The 16,159-nt window shown below is 44.4% G+C and overlaps 2 protein-coding genes across 10 annotated transcripts in view; one reads left to right on the top strand and one right to left on the bottom strand.

The window, feature by feature from the left end:
• Positions 1–657: 657 nt before the first annotated feature.
• Sec22 (vesicle-trafficking protein SEC22) lies at positions 658–2,615 on the top strand. Its single transcript, XM_017175003.3, has 4 exons — positions 658–1,164; positions 1,238–1,347; positions 1,428–1,729; positions 1,805–2,615. Exons 1-4 carry the CDS (start codon positions 1,090–1,092, stop codon positions 1,951–1,953), a joined length of 636 nt encoding a protein of 211 aa, XP_017030492.1. The 5' UTR covers positions 658–1,089; the 3' UTR covers positions 1,954–2,615.
• A 226-nt stretch (positions 2,616–2,841) lies between these two features.
• LOC108080311 (uncharacterized protein CG43867) overlaps positions 2,842–16,159 on the bottom strand; it is a 121,763-nt gene continuing 108,445 nt past the window's right edge. For 4 of the 9 annotated variants that reach the window (XM_041775137.2, XM_070287782.1, XM_070287784.1 and 1 more), the window contains 9 exons: positions 10,716–12,252; positions 9,402–9,535; positions 8,879–9,301; positions 8,532–8,814; positions 8,348–8,460; positions 8,074–8,283; positions 6,724–6,819; positions 5,895–6,236; positions 2,842–5,594 (listed from right to left, as the gene is read on the bottom strand). In XM_041775137.2, the coding sequence (XP_041631071.1) occupies positions 4,287–5,594; positions 5,895–6,236; positions 6,724–6,819; positions 8,074–8,283; positions 8,348–8,460; positions 8,532–8,814; positions 8,879–9,301; positions 9,402–9,535; positions 10,716–12,252 (4,446 nt within the window). In that variant the 3' untranslated portion in view covers positions 2,842–4,286. Of the gene's footprint in view, positions 5,595–5,894; positions 6,237–6,723; positions 6,820–7,885; positions 7,999–8,073; positions 8,284–8,347; positions 8,461–8,531; positions 8,815–8,878; positions 9,302–9,401; positions 9,536–10,715; positions 12,253–16,159 lie in introns of those variants that run through there. The other 5 variants (XM_070287783.1, XM_017174999.3, XM_017174996.3 and 2 more) reach the window with 4 other exon arrangements.

Here is a 16,159-nt window from a genome sequence, read left to right as displayed (position 1 = left end):
CGCCTGGTACCCCAATTTGAGAAACAGGCAAATTGCATGGAAATTTTCGAAAATTTGCATGGCTGCTGTATTTTTAATTTATCTAGCTTCAGTTGCGATTTTAATTATTATTTATATCCCCCGGTAATTAAAAATTATAATATTTAAGAAAATAAAAAATAATTAATTTAAATATTTATTTATTTATTTAACTAACTAACTGCATTTAATCTCTAACAATTAATAATTTAAAATTACTATTGCACATAGAAGGCATGAATGAAGGCATGTAAATTCAGGCGCTCAGAAAACACAGCAAGTAGCTGGTGTTTCTCAAAACAAAACAAAGTAACGGCTTCTTTCCCCAAATGCAACTCTGGACAGGCAGCTCAAAAAGGGATAGCAAGTGTTCAGAAAAAGAAAAGAAAAGAAAAAGTTGTATTTTGGGAAAGAAGCCGTTACTTGGAGCAAAGCTTGTCACGAAAAACATTTAAAGAGATATTAATTTTTGATGAGCTATGATTTATTTACAATAAATAAATTAAATAAATTATTTATATTTAGCCATATTTGAATTGTAATTAGTATTTTTCCGCTATATTCCCGCTGACCCCTCATTCACATGCTTTATTCTAGTATTTTTTCAGCGGCTGCCGGGAGGGTATTTTCCAGCGGGCCGGCTACGGTCACACTGCTGACGTGTTTCTAACGAATCCCAAACACGAATCCACTAGAAACCCCCAATACACCGCCCGCTGCCCGTCGCCCGCGACGTTGCAACATAGTTTTCACTGCAAGCGGTGCCCCCACGAATCCCGGGGCTGACCAAAGGCCGTATCCAGTCAGCAAACCCAAATAAACAGAGAGCAGCCAGCCCCATCTAGGAGGCGGAACGACACGACCCCGGATCAGCTGCTGGCTTGTGAAATCGAGAGAAGCCCTTTGACTCCAAGCAGCCACATAGCCAATCCATAGAGCTAGCTAGGATCGTAGCTGATCCTGGAATACAGACCCAGAAGCTCGAGGGAGACCAAGAGAGAGCAAGAGAGTGAGGTAGCCGTGGCCAGCGAATTCCACGGAGAAACCGCATAATCCGACACAAGCGAAGCCATGGCGCTGCTAACCATGATTGCCCGAGTCATCGATGGCCTGCCGCTGGTGGGGACCATGCAGGATGACGAGCAGGTACTTGGCACTTTCGCCTGGCGTGCGTCTACATCATATTAAACTGTTCCACTTTCACTTTCTCTGTTGGCAGAGCGGTCGCAGCATACTGGACTATCAGAACCAGGCCAAGATGCTGTTCCGCAAGCTGGGCACACATTCGCCAGCGCGCAGCAGCATTGAAACCGGGCCCTATCTGTTCCAGTGAGTAAACACCCTGGAGGTCCCTTCTAGAATCTAGATGATGCAATAATTCCCATTCCCATTCCCTATCTTTCCACCAGCTACCTTATCGAGAACGATGTCTGCTATTTGGTGATGGTGGATAAGATGTACTCGAAGCGTTTGGCCTTCAATTACCTGGAGGATCTGGCCCAGGAGTTTCATGCCAACTATGGCAGGCGTGTCAATTCGGTGACGCGGCCGTATGCCTTCATAGAGTTCGATGTGTACATACAGAAGGCGAAAAAGCAGCTGACCGACCGCAGGCGCAACATTAGCAACATCAACACACAGCTGCAGGATGTGCAGCGTATCATGGTGCAGAACATAGACGATGTGCTCCAGCGTGGCACTGTGCTGGCGGGTAACTATCTGAGACCCATGATACCCACTCTCAACCATATCTTACCTGTGTTTCCCTTTCCCTCTTCCTCTCCAGAGCTCGACACAAAGACCCAGAACCTGTCAATGATGTCGCAGAAGTACAAGAAGGACGCCAAGCTGCTCAACCGCAAATCCATGTACGTGAAGGCGGCCGTTGTGGGCATACTGTTTATCGTGTTCATCATGTACTTTTGGGTTCTGTAATCCATGCTCCATGCTCCATGCTCCACTAGTGTGCCACTCCGGAGCGGTGCATGTCGCGCAGGTTGGACGTCAAAGACGGAAAGGCCGCAAGATATTTTGGTAGAGCCGCCTTTACACCTGTACTCTTGTACACCCCCAAAAAACACACACCTACCCATATATATATATATGTTTAATTCATAAGCAGTCATGGAAAATGGGGGAAAACTAAAGAGCAAAACACACTTTTGACACGCGCATTGCTTCCGAGAGGCTTGTTTAATTTCTAAATTAACTTACTTTTGTTTAGTGTTTCCGGTCTGAAAAATCCATTAACTATTAACTCCGGTTACCTGCATTTCTGTTTTCATTTTTATTTCCACAAGTTTCAAAAAATTTCCCCACTGGTTGGCACAGGTTTTTCTTGTTTTAATTTCAAGTCTGCAAAATCTGTAAATTATAAATGCTAAAAATGTGCGTGTACATGTCTAGATAGTAGATGGAATCGCTATAAAGCGAATCGTTCGTTGGGTGATTGATAAAAAACAGAAAAATATTTAAAAAAAAAAACATAGCAAAGAAAAGGAAAGAAACGATAACAGTTTTAGGCAATTTATATGAATAAAATTAAGGCAAATAAATCAATTTACATTGTTTAATAAAAAGACAAAAACACTGAGTAATCTAACGAGTTTTTGGTAACGAGTAGCCAATTATTTCAACTCGATTAAAGCAGTAACGAGTAGCGAATTATTTCAATCAATAGTCTCGGGTATCGAGTGTACTTACTACTTTTCTTTCCAAATTAAAAAACCAGTTTTAGACTCTATCAAAGGAGTAACGAGTACACCCATGAAACCTTCTCTTTCCAATTAAAAACACAACCACTTTGATTTTTAGTTTTTTAATTGTTAATTTCCCTTTATATATATATAGTATATATATATTTCGTTTCACTGGAGTGTGAGTTGTGATACATTCGCCTATATATAGTTCATATATATATATATATATCATCTTGCTGCAAGCTTGCTATATACGATTTTCGATTCTTCCCAATGAGTTGCTCTCGTCGTTCGTTGCGTCTCGGCGCATATAAATTTGTAATATCAAATTGTTACAATTAGGAAAAAAATGCGCTGTTACCATTTACACTTGTTAATATCGTTAATCCTTCACTTTCGTGTATAATTTTGTTAAATATCGAATCCGAATACATGAATACGCTCTCTATATATCTTCTATATATATATATATGTCTGAATATGCTTCTGAGGGGTTGAAAATAATTTCATTTCGTTTGCTACAATTTGTTGACTATTTCCTAGGCTTTTTTTCTTTTGCTTTTCTGCTGAAGCTCTGAGTGGTTGAGTGGGTTGACATTTAGAACAGGCTAAAAACGCTTTAAAATAATTAAGTTAATAATTAAGTTAAGTTGCTGCTTTGAGTGAAAGCCGGGAAAAAACCATAGGAAAAAGGGGGGTGTCAATGGCGATGCTTTTTCTGCTTTGAAAAATCCTTTACAAAATATGTGTGTTTTTTCTGCTAATGCTTATAGATTACCTTGCTTGATTTTAATTTTTGTTTTAATTTGTTTTGTTATTTGGCTTTAGCTTCCTTCTCGTTCTTGGCTCCGACATCTACAAAATTCAAAAGGCAGTATTGCGCATGGAGGGACACTTACAAATTGAGATTCATTACAAAGCATATCGAAGAGCAAGAACACTCGCATATATATACTATATAGTATTGTGTTTCTACATGGATTATACAAAAAAAAATATATATATATAAAAAAAAAACAAGACAAGAACAAGGTAAAATGTTGAGATTCTAGTTAAGTTTACAATTCTCGTTTTCGTTTTTGAATACCTCATACATTTCGGGGTACTTAGAGACTATTCAAAAAAATATTTAATACATGTTATGTGTTATGTGTAATGTATAATGTATCTATATATCATACATCATACATCTTACATCATACATCACACATCATATTTCATATTTAAGTTTAGCTTAGGAAAGAACTGTAGTGAGTGATGGTGCGCAGGTAGAAGAAGGTCCTTCCCAGGCCGCTTAACCCTAACTCTAACCAGCTATCCTGTAATCCTTGCATCTTTCATCTACCATCTTTCATCTCCTATCTTCAATCTTCCATCTTCCATCTTACCATCTTCTAATCTCCTCTTTTGTATCCTTCCTACATTTATATATATATCTTTCTAGGTGTATATTTGTTGCCAAATCTGTTGGATGGTGCATATGTATCCGTTATTAGTCGTATATGTCTGTCCTCCTCCTCCGTTGATCCTCGATTTATGTACAGTGTGTGTGTGTGTGTGTGATCCTCCCTACTTAATCCTCTGATGATCCGGCGTGCTCTTGAGTATATCCGGCTGATGGTGCTGCTGCTGCTGCTGCTGATGATGATGATGATGCTGATGGTGGTGACCCGAGCTCAGGGTCCCCGGCTGACTGCCTCCGCCGGCATGATGGGAGCTGCTCAGGGTGTGCGAGTGATTCGAGTTGAGCGTATGCGTGGCATGCGAATTGAGCGTATTGTGGGCCGTGGTGTTGGCATTTGTGGAGAACCCAGTGGCCGCCGCTGAGCCACCGCCACCACCACCACCACCCGTGGTCGGCCGCTGGGAGGTTCTCAGCGAGCGATGTGAACCATTTCGGGTCAGGGAGTTCATTTGCGGCGTTCCCGGCACCGTGTGGCCCAGGGCATTCATGTAGTCCGCTATCAGCAAGGTGATCTCCAAGATCTTGGGCTTGCTCATCGCAAACAGAAGCTTCTGCTCACAGCCACCGCCACCGCCGCCGTCGTCGTGGGAGACCACCAGCATGAAGTCATCCTGACAGCCGCCAAAGGTCATCACCGAACTGTAGGGATACCGGGCCACCGGGGCCATCGTAGACAGCTCAAGCACATTCAGAGCATCCTCGGCTACCGCCAGCCAAGCCACTGGTGTGGTTGTGGTGGTTCCTGCTCCCGTGGCGGCCTCGCTCTGCCTGGGCTTGGCCTGGAACAGGCAGGCCCCGAAATACGGCCACTTGCGGCAGCAGGTGAGATAAATGCGCACACAGTCCAAGGTGGAACGACCCTTGAGCAGCATCCACTTGGACACGAGCAGCTCCTGGACATCCTTCAGCTGCTCGGCACCCAGGGCATCCCTGTAGCGGTACGGATAGAATTTATCCAGACCCTTGAGGCCCACGCCAATGTCCCGTGACTTCTCCAGGGAGTAGTCGCCCATGTCGATCTGCGACATCAGCGAGGCCAGCTCCAAGGCCAGTTCCCGGGAGAGGGGGAAGCGGCCCTGTACGATCTGCGCATTGGTCTGGTAGCACAACAGCAGCCGCTCCTTGTCCGTCTCGCACTTGATGGTGTGCTTCCAGTAGAGCCGGTTCTTGTAGCTCAGCTGGATCACGCGCGAATTCTCGAACTTGCCGGAGCCCTTCTCGCGCAGCGCCGTCTCCCACTTGCTGATCACGTCGCACAGCTTGGCCAGCGGCTCCAGATAGTGCTCCAGATCCTTCTCAATGGAATCGTCGCTGAACAGGCAGAAGCCATTGGTGGCGTCCCTTGTGCCCAGCTCGTGGGCAAGGGTGGCCTGGAACTCCTCAATGGTGGTGGAGCCGTCGAAGGAGACCACCTGGGTAAAGGGGGAAAATCAAGATGAATTGTCAAGTAAAAAACTGGTTTCATAATATTACTTAATTCCCCGATTAATGTGCAGTTTAACCTGATCCTTATTCCACTTAGCTTTCACTTAAACCCCTGATTAACTTCCACTTAAACTCAGGGTTAATTCGCATTTAAACCCCTGGTTAGATGTTAGTTAAACCCCATCCTAATTCCTCTTAACTTTTACTTAAACCCCTGGTTAACTTTTATTTAAAACCCTGCTTAACTGCCAGTTAAACCTCCTGTTAACTGTAAGAATAAAACTCACCTGATAAGTGGTGTTCATCATATGAACTGGAATCGCATGCGGCAACGAATGATGATAGGGATTCTTGAGTAGAATTGACAACACCTCCATCCTCGAGGGCTTCGTCTCGCGTCCACCGTTCTTCAGGGTCCTCTCCAGCGCCCGCTCACAGTAGGCGGCATATTTGCCCGTTTCCGTCTTGGTATCAGCATTCCGGGACAAATGGAGCTTGAGGTACCACAGCAGGCGGCTCGAGCGTGGAACAAAGAGGGAGACGGCCAGGGCCAGGAGCTGCCAGCCCTGGACAAAGCTGTAGGCGGGCGGGTTGCTCTTGCAGTCAATGATGGGCGTAGCAGCTGGAGCCTAAGGAAGCGGATTGATTCAAGGGATCGGTCAGAGATTAGTTTGGGGTTTCGATTCAAGATCATGGGGAAACTGGGGCTTACAGTTAAAGGTTAAAGTTTAAGTTAAAGTTAAGGTTAACAGAGTTAGTGAGGTTAGGAGTAACTACGTTTACGGTGGTGGCTACTGAAATCGAACGCAACTGTACTCGCACAACAAACAATCGGTACGGAAAAGAGAGTGTAAGAGGTGAGTTGGGTTTTGGGTTGAGGTGAAAGTAAATAAGAGAGAGTTAGTGATGAGACTAGAGCTGGAAATAGAATCGATTCTATTATCGGCAGACATCGATATACATTTTCTGAATCGATTTAATCGAAAAAGTTATATATATGTTTTCTTTAATTTAATTCAATTTAAATAATTTCTTTTATCGATTTTAATCGATTTATTTTCTTTAAAAATCGTTGAATTTCCAACTCTAGATGAGACCATAAATTTCCCCGCATACCTGTATGGAGGTGGGCGAACTGCCGTTGGCTTGGGCGTGGCCAGCCTGTTGGGTATCACAGGTGAACAGGCTTTGGGTGGCGCACAACAGTAGTTGCTGTAAAATTTCATATCGCGGGGGTTGGTTGGTTGTTGTTGTTGGTCGTTCGTACAGTGTTGGTAAACGGTCACACGAACACACACACATATTCGAAACGCAACGTAATGCAACAAAAGTATGGAGGAGAAGAGAAGAAGAAGCCAGAGAGAACAGTTTTTGATCAATTTTTTTTTTCACTCATCATTATTAATTTTTGCAGTGTCTGATGTTTGTTTTCTGTTTGACAGTGTTGTGTAACGTCAGACGCTTCGTTAGGTTCGTTAAAAATAAAGCGTGTTGCGAAACGATTAACAAGTTAACGAGACACAAAAGTAGAGGTAGATTAGAGAGCACATTCAAAGCGAATTATAAACATAAATGTGAGAAAGCGGCAAGAAACAATGGAGGAGGAAAACCTCTAGGAAATGTAAGGAAAACAAAACAAACCCTTGGCCAACACTGAGCCCGTGTTGGTTAGGAGTTTAGTATGCATGGAAATTAATTGCATCTGCTGCGTAACTGTGTTGTGTTATGTTCTGAGATCGGTGGTTCTGTAGCTGAGTGGTTGAGTGATTCTAGTTGTTGTGGTGGTTTTCTTTTGTCAAATTTACAGCAATTACTTTATACAATGAGACTGTTTTTGATTTTAATAAATATATGGTAGATATACACATAGAGTTATACACTGAAGTATTGAAGCTATATGTACATACAGAATATATATATATAGATATAGATATGTCTGACAGTTATGGGGGAAATTTGTTGTCTGTTTTGCTACCAAAGTGAACTCAATAAAAACTTAATAAAATTAACAACAATTATGGGAGGATATTACATGTAAATCAATATCAATTTCAACTTGTAATGCTCAAATTTCAACCGTTTACATGTATATCCCCCTCAAGTGATCAAGTTCAAATAGAAAAGCATGCATATGGGTTAGTTTTGACTGTGTCTTGGGTTTATATGTGATATATGTGATATGGATATTCGATTAGTTCGGTTATGATATTGCATTTTAAAGCGTTCGTAAGCTTGTTCCTTAAAGCAAAGCTCTCTTTTCGGGCAAAAGAAACAATACCTATGGAGACACCTCTTCTTCGGGCTGTTCTTCTTGCAATTTGTTAGTGGGGATTTGAGGGGAATTCATTTTTCTACATCAAAAATCAAGGACATTCAACTAAACATTTTTTTCTTAGGGGATGCAGGTTAGGGAAAAGGCAGTTGGTTAAGGGGACACATAAGAAGCTTTGCAACTGAAAAACTTACGCGCGTTTGCTTGCCCAGCTTCTTGTTTACCTGGACGCCGACACTGAGCTTCTGGCCCATGTGCCGGGAGGTCTGCTTGATCAGTATGCAGATCATCTCCGTCTGCAGCTCGGGCATATCCAAAGCATGCTGCAGGGCATTCTGGGCGAGCACCACGTGATAGTCGATGCCCGGCTGGTTGACAGCCACCGACATGAACAGCTGGATGCTCTGTGGGGGGGGGGGCGGGATGATATCAGAGTTCTTCCAGTTCTTCCAGCTGTAACCAACTCACCTTGAATAGCTTAATGGCCTCCGGCTGCATGGTTTCCGTGTGCATGGACGAGAGCGGGGCTGTGATGGTGTCTTTGGTGTGCAGCAGAATGGGATGGCGCCACAAAACGCAATCTAAAATTTTGAGAAATTTAAAAGTGATTATCTTTGGTACCCCAAGGAAATAAATTGAAGAAAAAACCCACTGGGATCGCCATCGGTCTCCATGAGCTTCTGGACAAGCTGCTCGTACTGGGTGCCAGCGCTGGGCCCGCCACCAGAAACCACAGTCAAGTGATACAGCCAGTTGTCGCGCTCCGGCTTCCCGGACAAGATCAAGTAGGTAGGTCCCTGGTGAGCTGGATAAATGGCCACCGTGAGGCGTGCCTGATCCTGGGCAGCATCCTCGCGCTCCTCAGAATCCGAGTCAGAGACATGCTCCACCTCCTCCACCCGGGCATCGCGCATATTGATCTGACCCAAAGGATTCTGAACACAAAAAAAATGTTCAATAATTTTAAAATTATAAAAAAAGAAACAACTTCCTACTCACCGTCTCGGCAGGTGCCTTGAAGTACAGGAACATCTTGCCCAGCAGCACACACCAACACTTCTTGGGATGACCGTTCTTGACCTTGGTTACCCAACCCTGAACGGTGGGCTTCTGGTCGTCGCGACTCAACAGCAGCTTGGTGGCATTCCGCCGCTGCACATTCTGCAGCACACGTATCCAGTCGTCCATGGTGGCATGCGAGTCGGCGGTGAGGTAGTAAACCTTCTTGCCCGTATCTATCTCGAATGTGGAGGCACCTTCCGCCCTGTTGATGCGACAGGCCTCGTCCAACTGGATCTGACCCTGTGGCTTCCTTTGCACGTCATGCTGGCTCTTCCAGTAGTTGAGAGATCCGTTCTTAAGGACAAACCAGCGCTTGCGCCAGGTCTTGAGCTTGCCACCGAGTTTGGCCAGGTGACCCATCTAAAGAAAGGCAATCAAATAGTTAATTAATTGATTAAAATTCAATAATAATTAATTTATTTATTAAATTATTATTTAATTATGGACTTGCTTTACTCACCTTCTCCAGCGATTCAATCTTCTTGCTCGGCGAGTCCACGTAGGACTGACGCATCAGCAGCGATGGCATCGAGGCGTCCATGCATGTGGACTCCGACACGGCATCGGGGGGCAGGGCATAGTCATCCGAGAGGCCTGATTCAAAGGAGAGATCTGAAATTACTGTGCCACGCATGTGCTGGAGTGGGGAGGGGTTGGCATGGGCAATGGGACTGGGACTGGGGCGCCTCGTGGGCGTTCTAGGGCTGGGGCGTGGCAGCGTATTCTGGCCACATCCAGTTGACGCCAGCGTTGATATCCCAGGGTGCTGTTGGTGGTGGTGGTGGTGCTGCTGCTGCTGCTGTTGGCTGTGATTGTAGTGGTTCTGGTGGGGCAGAGTGTGGTGTTGGTGGTGGTGATGCTGGCTGATGTGGTTGTTGGAATGAGTGGTGTTGGTGGAGGTGCGTGGTTGGAGGTGATGGTGGACTGCGGTTGGGGTCAGAGGTTAATGGCGGTTATTTTGGTTATTTTTGGTTATTCAGCCAGCGGCGATGGTTGATTTGATGGACAAAAGTGGTTAGAATCGCAAGTTGTTAGAGCACACAATTAGTTTTATTTTGCTTATTTTTTGAGGAAGAAGGCAAAATCTAGGTGGGGGAGTGGGATTTGGGATGCAGGAGAGTTCTAGGTATACCTGGGAGTAGGATAAATTCAGGCTTAATAAGTGATCTAAGCTCAAACAGGAATAATCTCATTTAATCAAAAAGATCTCCGAGGACAGAAGTTAGAAGTAGTTAGGGGAATAATCATTCATAAGGAAATATTACTTGGGAGTCAGAAACTGGTATTTAGGTACTTGCACTGAGGAACAAGGATGTTGGGGATCTAGGATTATATATATGTCAAGGGTTTGTAGGGTGTTAAGTGTCACAGAATCCCCCAAAAGGCAGGCTTAAAGGGATAAGGTTCAAGGATTTTGAATATACTTGTAAGGAACTAGGATTCTATAAGCAGTATTTAGGACTAGGACTATATAGATGTCAAGTCTTTGGAGTAAATATGAATTGGTTTCTGGTGTTTGGAGTAATGCAAATGTTATTAAAACCCTCCGAAGGCTTCACAGTTCCAATCATAGCTACGTCAGGGATCCGGATTTGGGTTAGACAAGGATCAGGCATCGGAAATTGGAAGCTAATTCTAGGATTTAAGAAGTTAGGAGTACATATATACTTGCTTCTACACCCCTTAACCGAGGGCCATTTTCTAAAAGGGTCTACGCTATGCCAGGATTGGGTTTTCATAGATTACTGAAACATTTCCATTTAAAAGTACATACCACGCGCCTTGGCATTCTTGGGACTCTCCGAACCACTTCGCTTTGCTGGACTCAGGCTGGATGAGGTCTTCAGGCTCTTCGAGGGACTCGATGCACTGCCAGAGGTCGATGTCTCCGTGTTGTCCGTGCTCGAAGAGTTGTGCGAGTGGTGGGTAAGCATCACGGCATGATCCTCCCCATCGCTAGAGTCATCGCTCGAGTCACCCGTAAAGGGCATCGAACGGATCTGGGAGGCACGACCCTTGACCGTCGCATAGACGGGCACGGATATATCACAGAAGCCGCCGCTGGCGGTTTGTTGCTGCCTCGACGGTGGCAGCGGGGTGCCCGGTGTGCTGCTGCCCAGGGTACCGTGTCCAGTGTCTCCAGTGGCGGATCCATGACTGTGGTTGTGCCGCCTACCATTGGAGAGATTGCTGCCGGTGCCAGTGTTTCCAGTTCCCTCTTGGATATCTGGCTCCTGACTGGCCGTGCTCTCCGAGGTCGTAGTTCCTGCTCCCGTTCCGGCCAAGCCATCGTTGGCCACCTGGTAGATCTTGGCCTCCCAGCTGGGGAAGCGGTGCAGGGGCGGTGTCGGGGGTCGTGGCACACCCAGTTCGCTGGTCGTAGTTGTGGTGGTGCTCGAATTCCCACCACTGGCCATCAGGGCCGGATTGTTCTTCATCCAGGCGGGCAGCTTTTCACAGGATGGCGTGTAGATCTCCGCATAATCATGGGCCGTATCCGTATCCGAGCTATCGGGCCTGTTTACGGCAGAGACACCTCCTCCTATACCGCTGGGTGCCTTGCTGGAGATGCTCGAGAGCGGGGCCAGGGTCAGGCCATCCACGGCAGCCACCAGATTCCTTTCTAGCTCCTGCGGCTCCATCGATAGATTACGCCTGTGCTGGTGATGGGGATATGAACTGGTCAGCGGTCGCCCGATAATCTCCTGCGGATCTAGGCTTTCGCTACGCCTTCGATGCTCAGGATTTGACCCAGAGCCGGCAAAGTCCTGGACGTCCAAGCTAAGGCTATTCCTCACAGGACCAACGATGCTGTGCCGCTGCGACTGGTTGGCTATGTGGTTCTTGAGCAGCTCCAACTGCTGGTTGCACTTGATGTTCTGCTCGCGCAGCAACTGATTCTGCTCCTCGAGATCGCGTAGCTTGTTGTTCACCCACTCCTTGATCTTGGCTGCCTTGGCCTCGATCTGGCGGGCGTCGTGTAGTCGCAGCTGTCGCTGTTCCTCGACCTGGATCTCCAACGAGGTGATGGTCTTCTCAGCCTCCTGTGTGGGGGGCGGCGGTGCTCCCGCCGGTGTCCCAGAACCAGTGCCTGCTGAACCGGTGCTAGCTGTGGCTCCTCCTCCTCCTCCTCCGATCTGGTGACTTGGAGAACTATTGCTTCTGGTTTGATGCTGCTGCTGCTGCTGCTCTTGCCCCACCGACTGGTGGGGATGCTGATGCTGGTGCGAATGCTGATGCGAATGCTGGGACGACTGCTGTTGGGGCGGCGGCTTGGGCCACTCACTCAGCCGCTGCTCCATGGCACGCACCTAGAAGAAAGGAGAGGGGAGAAGAAGAAAAGGCAAAGGTTACTCAAGTTGCAAACTTTTCTCACAGCGCAAACTTTTCCAAATTAAATTAAATTCACACTAAGCCACGGCAAAGTTCAGGGTGGGGTCTGGGTCTAATGGTTACACATGACTCCGCCGGGGGATTAGCTTTCCTTATGCACTGCCACAAACGTATTTACTTTTAGCACTTGGAGGAAACCTTGGGTTAGAGTTCCTTTTTCCAGTGCAGGTAAAGGGTTGTCTCTGCAAAAGATCGAAGGGGATTGGAGTCCTTCTGCCTCTCTAAACTTTTGCAAAGTCCCCGAGCCCCGGGGGCTCAAGTGTGGCGCGGAACTTGTGTAATTAAGGCGCATAACCAGCAGTTGGAGGCGACCAGCGACCATTTACCATTTAACACCCGGCACTGGCCCTCTCGTAATGGCACTGCAAATGGCCAAGTCGTCGTCGGTAAGGAATCGCCTGGCGCTAAGGAATGAGCCCGGCACATGCCACATCGCCCCCAGGAAATAAGTATTTTTATGGTTACACAACAATTTGCAAGTAATGCAACTGCCAGGGCACACAGGGAGGCGGAAGACAGGAAAGAAATAACTTCATTTGGCACGCCAGGAAACCAAACTGACAACTAAACAAAGCCGGAAGCAGGGAACACACAAAGAGGGGGAGGAGGAGCAGGAGGAGCAGGAGGAGCAGGAGCAGGAGGAGCAGGAAAAGCAGAAGCTACAGGACTACCCTAAGAGATGGTGCAGCTGGCAATCGATGCCAAAGGACTTTTCTTCCTTCGCCCGAGCTTTTGCAGAGTGAGGATATGTACATACATATAGGGAAAAGAGTGTCGGCACCTCGATTACATTATTAGTTGTCAGCCGGGATTGTGTGTACTCCAAATGGGTCAATTGCTTAATGTTAAAGGAGGCGAGATTTATGGAGGGAGTACAGCAAAGGATAACCCAACCCTTTGGTGAGGTGAATGAATGAATCGAGGTCCTTGCCTCTGGCCAATGCGGTTAAAAATAGATAGACCGCCGAAAATAGGAAGCCACAGGCAGCAACACAAAAGGGGACATGGCTCACACCTAGCCTGATAGCCTGGTGCCTGCTCCTCCACCTGATTCACCTTGGTCCTCCACCTTGCCACTCTACTTCCTCCTCCTCATCTACTTCAGCATTTTTTCCCTGCCAAGTGACGCATATAAAATGCCAAAGTTTATGCCTGTCATGACACGAACCGCTTTTGAGGAGAAGCCAGTCGAAAGGGAGGAGCTCTTAGGTAGCAGCAGCTCCCAGCTAGGACTCTCAGTGCCCTTACTGGCCATAGAAATATCGCCATGTGCACCAGCTGAGATACGCGAAAGAAGATACGGCCCAGAGATACGCGGACTACAATAGACAAGAGTTATGGACATGCAAAGTACAAAAGTCGCTGACTCCGAAAGGCCAAGAGTAAAAAAGAAAACTCAGGGAAAAACTATACACTATTCAAAATTTTTAATTTAAAAAGCTTTAAAAAGAGACACTTGTGTTACTTTTAGGGTAATAGAGATCATATTGAATAGTACATATTAAATATTATTCTCGCCACTGCTTAAGCCTAAGGCCGGCCACCGTCACTTCATGCCAGTGAGGTTAGAACCAGTTGGGAATTATAAGTGCACACGTGGGGATTTTTTTCGGCATAAATTTTAGGGTGTATTTGCCATGGCTTTTATATAAAAAATTATCAGCAAAACAAAAGAAATTCGCGCTTATTTAAAGAAAGGAACTAAACAAAGAAAAGTAAAAAAAAAATAAATAAATAAATTAAATTAAATAAATTTTAAGGTGTCTTGCCTTAAATTCATTAAAACTTTTTCATAAATCTAGAAAAGTTATCTGAATTTTTTGGCGATTATCTCAATATTTTTTTTTAAATGTATTCAAAATATAACACAAAAAATATTCTAAGTGTAGAAAAAAAAAACAAATAAGAAAAAAACAGAGAGGGACCTCGCCTTGCTGGTACAAAAACTTGCCGGAAAAACTATGTATCCTTGCAGTTGCACCCTCGTTTCAAGATCAACTTGCGCCCGGGTCCGGGCGCTGAAATCTTAAGCGAAGAAGAAACTTTCGGGCCAGGAAACTTGAGCCATAAAATCTGGCTGCGCCTAAAACCGCTAAAAAGAGATTGAGAGAACCGAGAACCGAGAACCAGCGCAAATGGTGTCGGCAATGGCTTATTTAATGGCCCAAAGAGCAAAGTTCAGTGGGGCCAACTTGTGTCCTGAATCAAATGAATTGCCTGCATTTAGGCGTGCGAAACTTTGAGCCCCCCAAAAAAACAAACAAAGAACAAATCGGAATCGCTAAAAAAAATATATAGAAATGGGAAGAAAAAAGAAGCAGTCAGCGAGACAGCCAGTTGACTTTATCTAAATGCGTTTTCTAGATTCTCAGACGCAGCAGCAGCAGCAGCAGCAGCTGCTTGTCACAGACAGACAGCCAAATCCAGGCAATTTTCGTTATTGGATTTGCGATCTGTAAATATGTTTAAGCGGGGGAGACTCCTTCAAGGAATGGTGAAAATAATGAGGCACTGGGCAAAACCCTATCAGACAAGGGTATTGGGCTTAATTGATTCTATTATTAATATCATAAATAAAGAAGAATTTAATATATAAAAATGTTGCTATAAAAATATCGCATTTAACAAATAAAAAAATAGATATTATCAAAAAAATATTCAAAAAATGAATTTTAATTTATTAAAACTCAATTTTTGATACACTTACTATAATGATTTTTGGAAATAGGTTCTATATTTTAAACAGAATATCGATTTATTTAATATATCGATATTTAATATATCTCAACTTTAAAATATCGATTTGTATATACATCTATTTGTAAAAAATCAATGTAGTATGGATTTTATTATATATAATACAATTTTACATATTGAAAAATATCACATTTAACGATAACATGTCGATATTATCGAAAAGTATCGATTGAAAAATAAAACTTTGTATTAAATATCCTTGCAGTAGGGATATATCACTTTTCTCTGCCTTCTTAAGTACAAATTCTATTTAATTACATAAAATATAATAATTTATTTCAGTTTATTTTCACATTAAAAGTATTTAAACGTTAGTCACTTATTTATGGCCAGTTTCCCTTCTGGTCAAAGTCCGCTTGTCCTTTTTATTTTCCCTCTTAAGTAGCCTTAACAAAGCCCGGCAGCTGTCGTGTAAAAAACTATTCGATTCCTTTTGCAGAATGACATTTTTATTGCTCGCTCACTGCACACGGACAGAGAACCGCCTGCAAGCCCCCTCTAAAAAATAGTGCAATGTCTGCCACTTAACATAAATCTCACATATTGCCGTAAGTCCCCCTAAAAAAAAAATATATATATATATATAGAGAGAGAAGGAACAAATAGAATAAAGAAGAAAATGTAGAAAAGAAATCCCCGATAATAATTTGCCCCAACGCACAATCGGGGATTATGGGAGGGTACAAAAGAAAAGGGGCTGGGATTTATGGGGGTGCCAGAAAAATGCGCTCAATAAAGTAAATTCCAAAAAGCTGCAGACGATAAAAGATGAATGAATGAATAAGCGAAGCATTTGAATAAAATTTGAATTCAATTTAGAACTGAGAGTCGTCTCTACCCTTGAGTATTTACTGCATAGTTTTAACCCTCACAGATCAGGAGAAGGACTTGTGAGAAATTCTTAAAAATTAAGACATCAAAAATTAAATCCCCGGAAAATATTCAATTCCTTTAAGAATATAGCTCTTTTTCCTTGTTCTTTATATTTTCTATACCTTTTTTCTAGCTTTGCAGGACACTGTAACCTTTTGGTTCGTGGCCAAGCATGAATCCTGTTTTTATGACTAA

Source organism: Drosophila kikkawai, chromosome X (genome assembly GCF_030179895.1).
Source record: "Drosophila kikkawai strain 14028-0561.14 chromosome X, DkikHiC1v2, whole genome shotgun sequence".
In the NCBI taxonomy this organism is placed as follows: domain Eukaryota; kingdom Metazoa; phylum Arthropoda; class Insecta; order Diptera; family Drosophilidae; genus Drosophila; species Drosophila kikkawai.
This window is presented reverse-complemented; position numbering and strand designations above follow the sequence as displayed.

Coding starts and splice junctions, on each gene's coding strand:
- Sec22 (XM_017175003.3), top strand. CDS start 1,090: ATGGCGCTGCTAACCATGATTGCCCGAGTCATCGATGGCCTGCCGCTG. Junction 1,165..1,237: donor CCATGCAGGATGACGAGCAG/GTACTTGGCACT, acceptor CTCTGTTGGCAG/AGCGGTCGCAGCATACTGGA. Junction 1,730..1,804: donor GCGTGGCACTGTGCTGGCGG/GTAACTATCTGA, acceptor CTTCCTCTCCAG/AGCTCGACACAAAGACCCAG.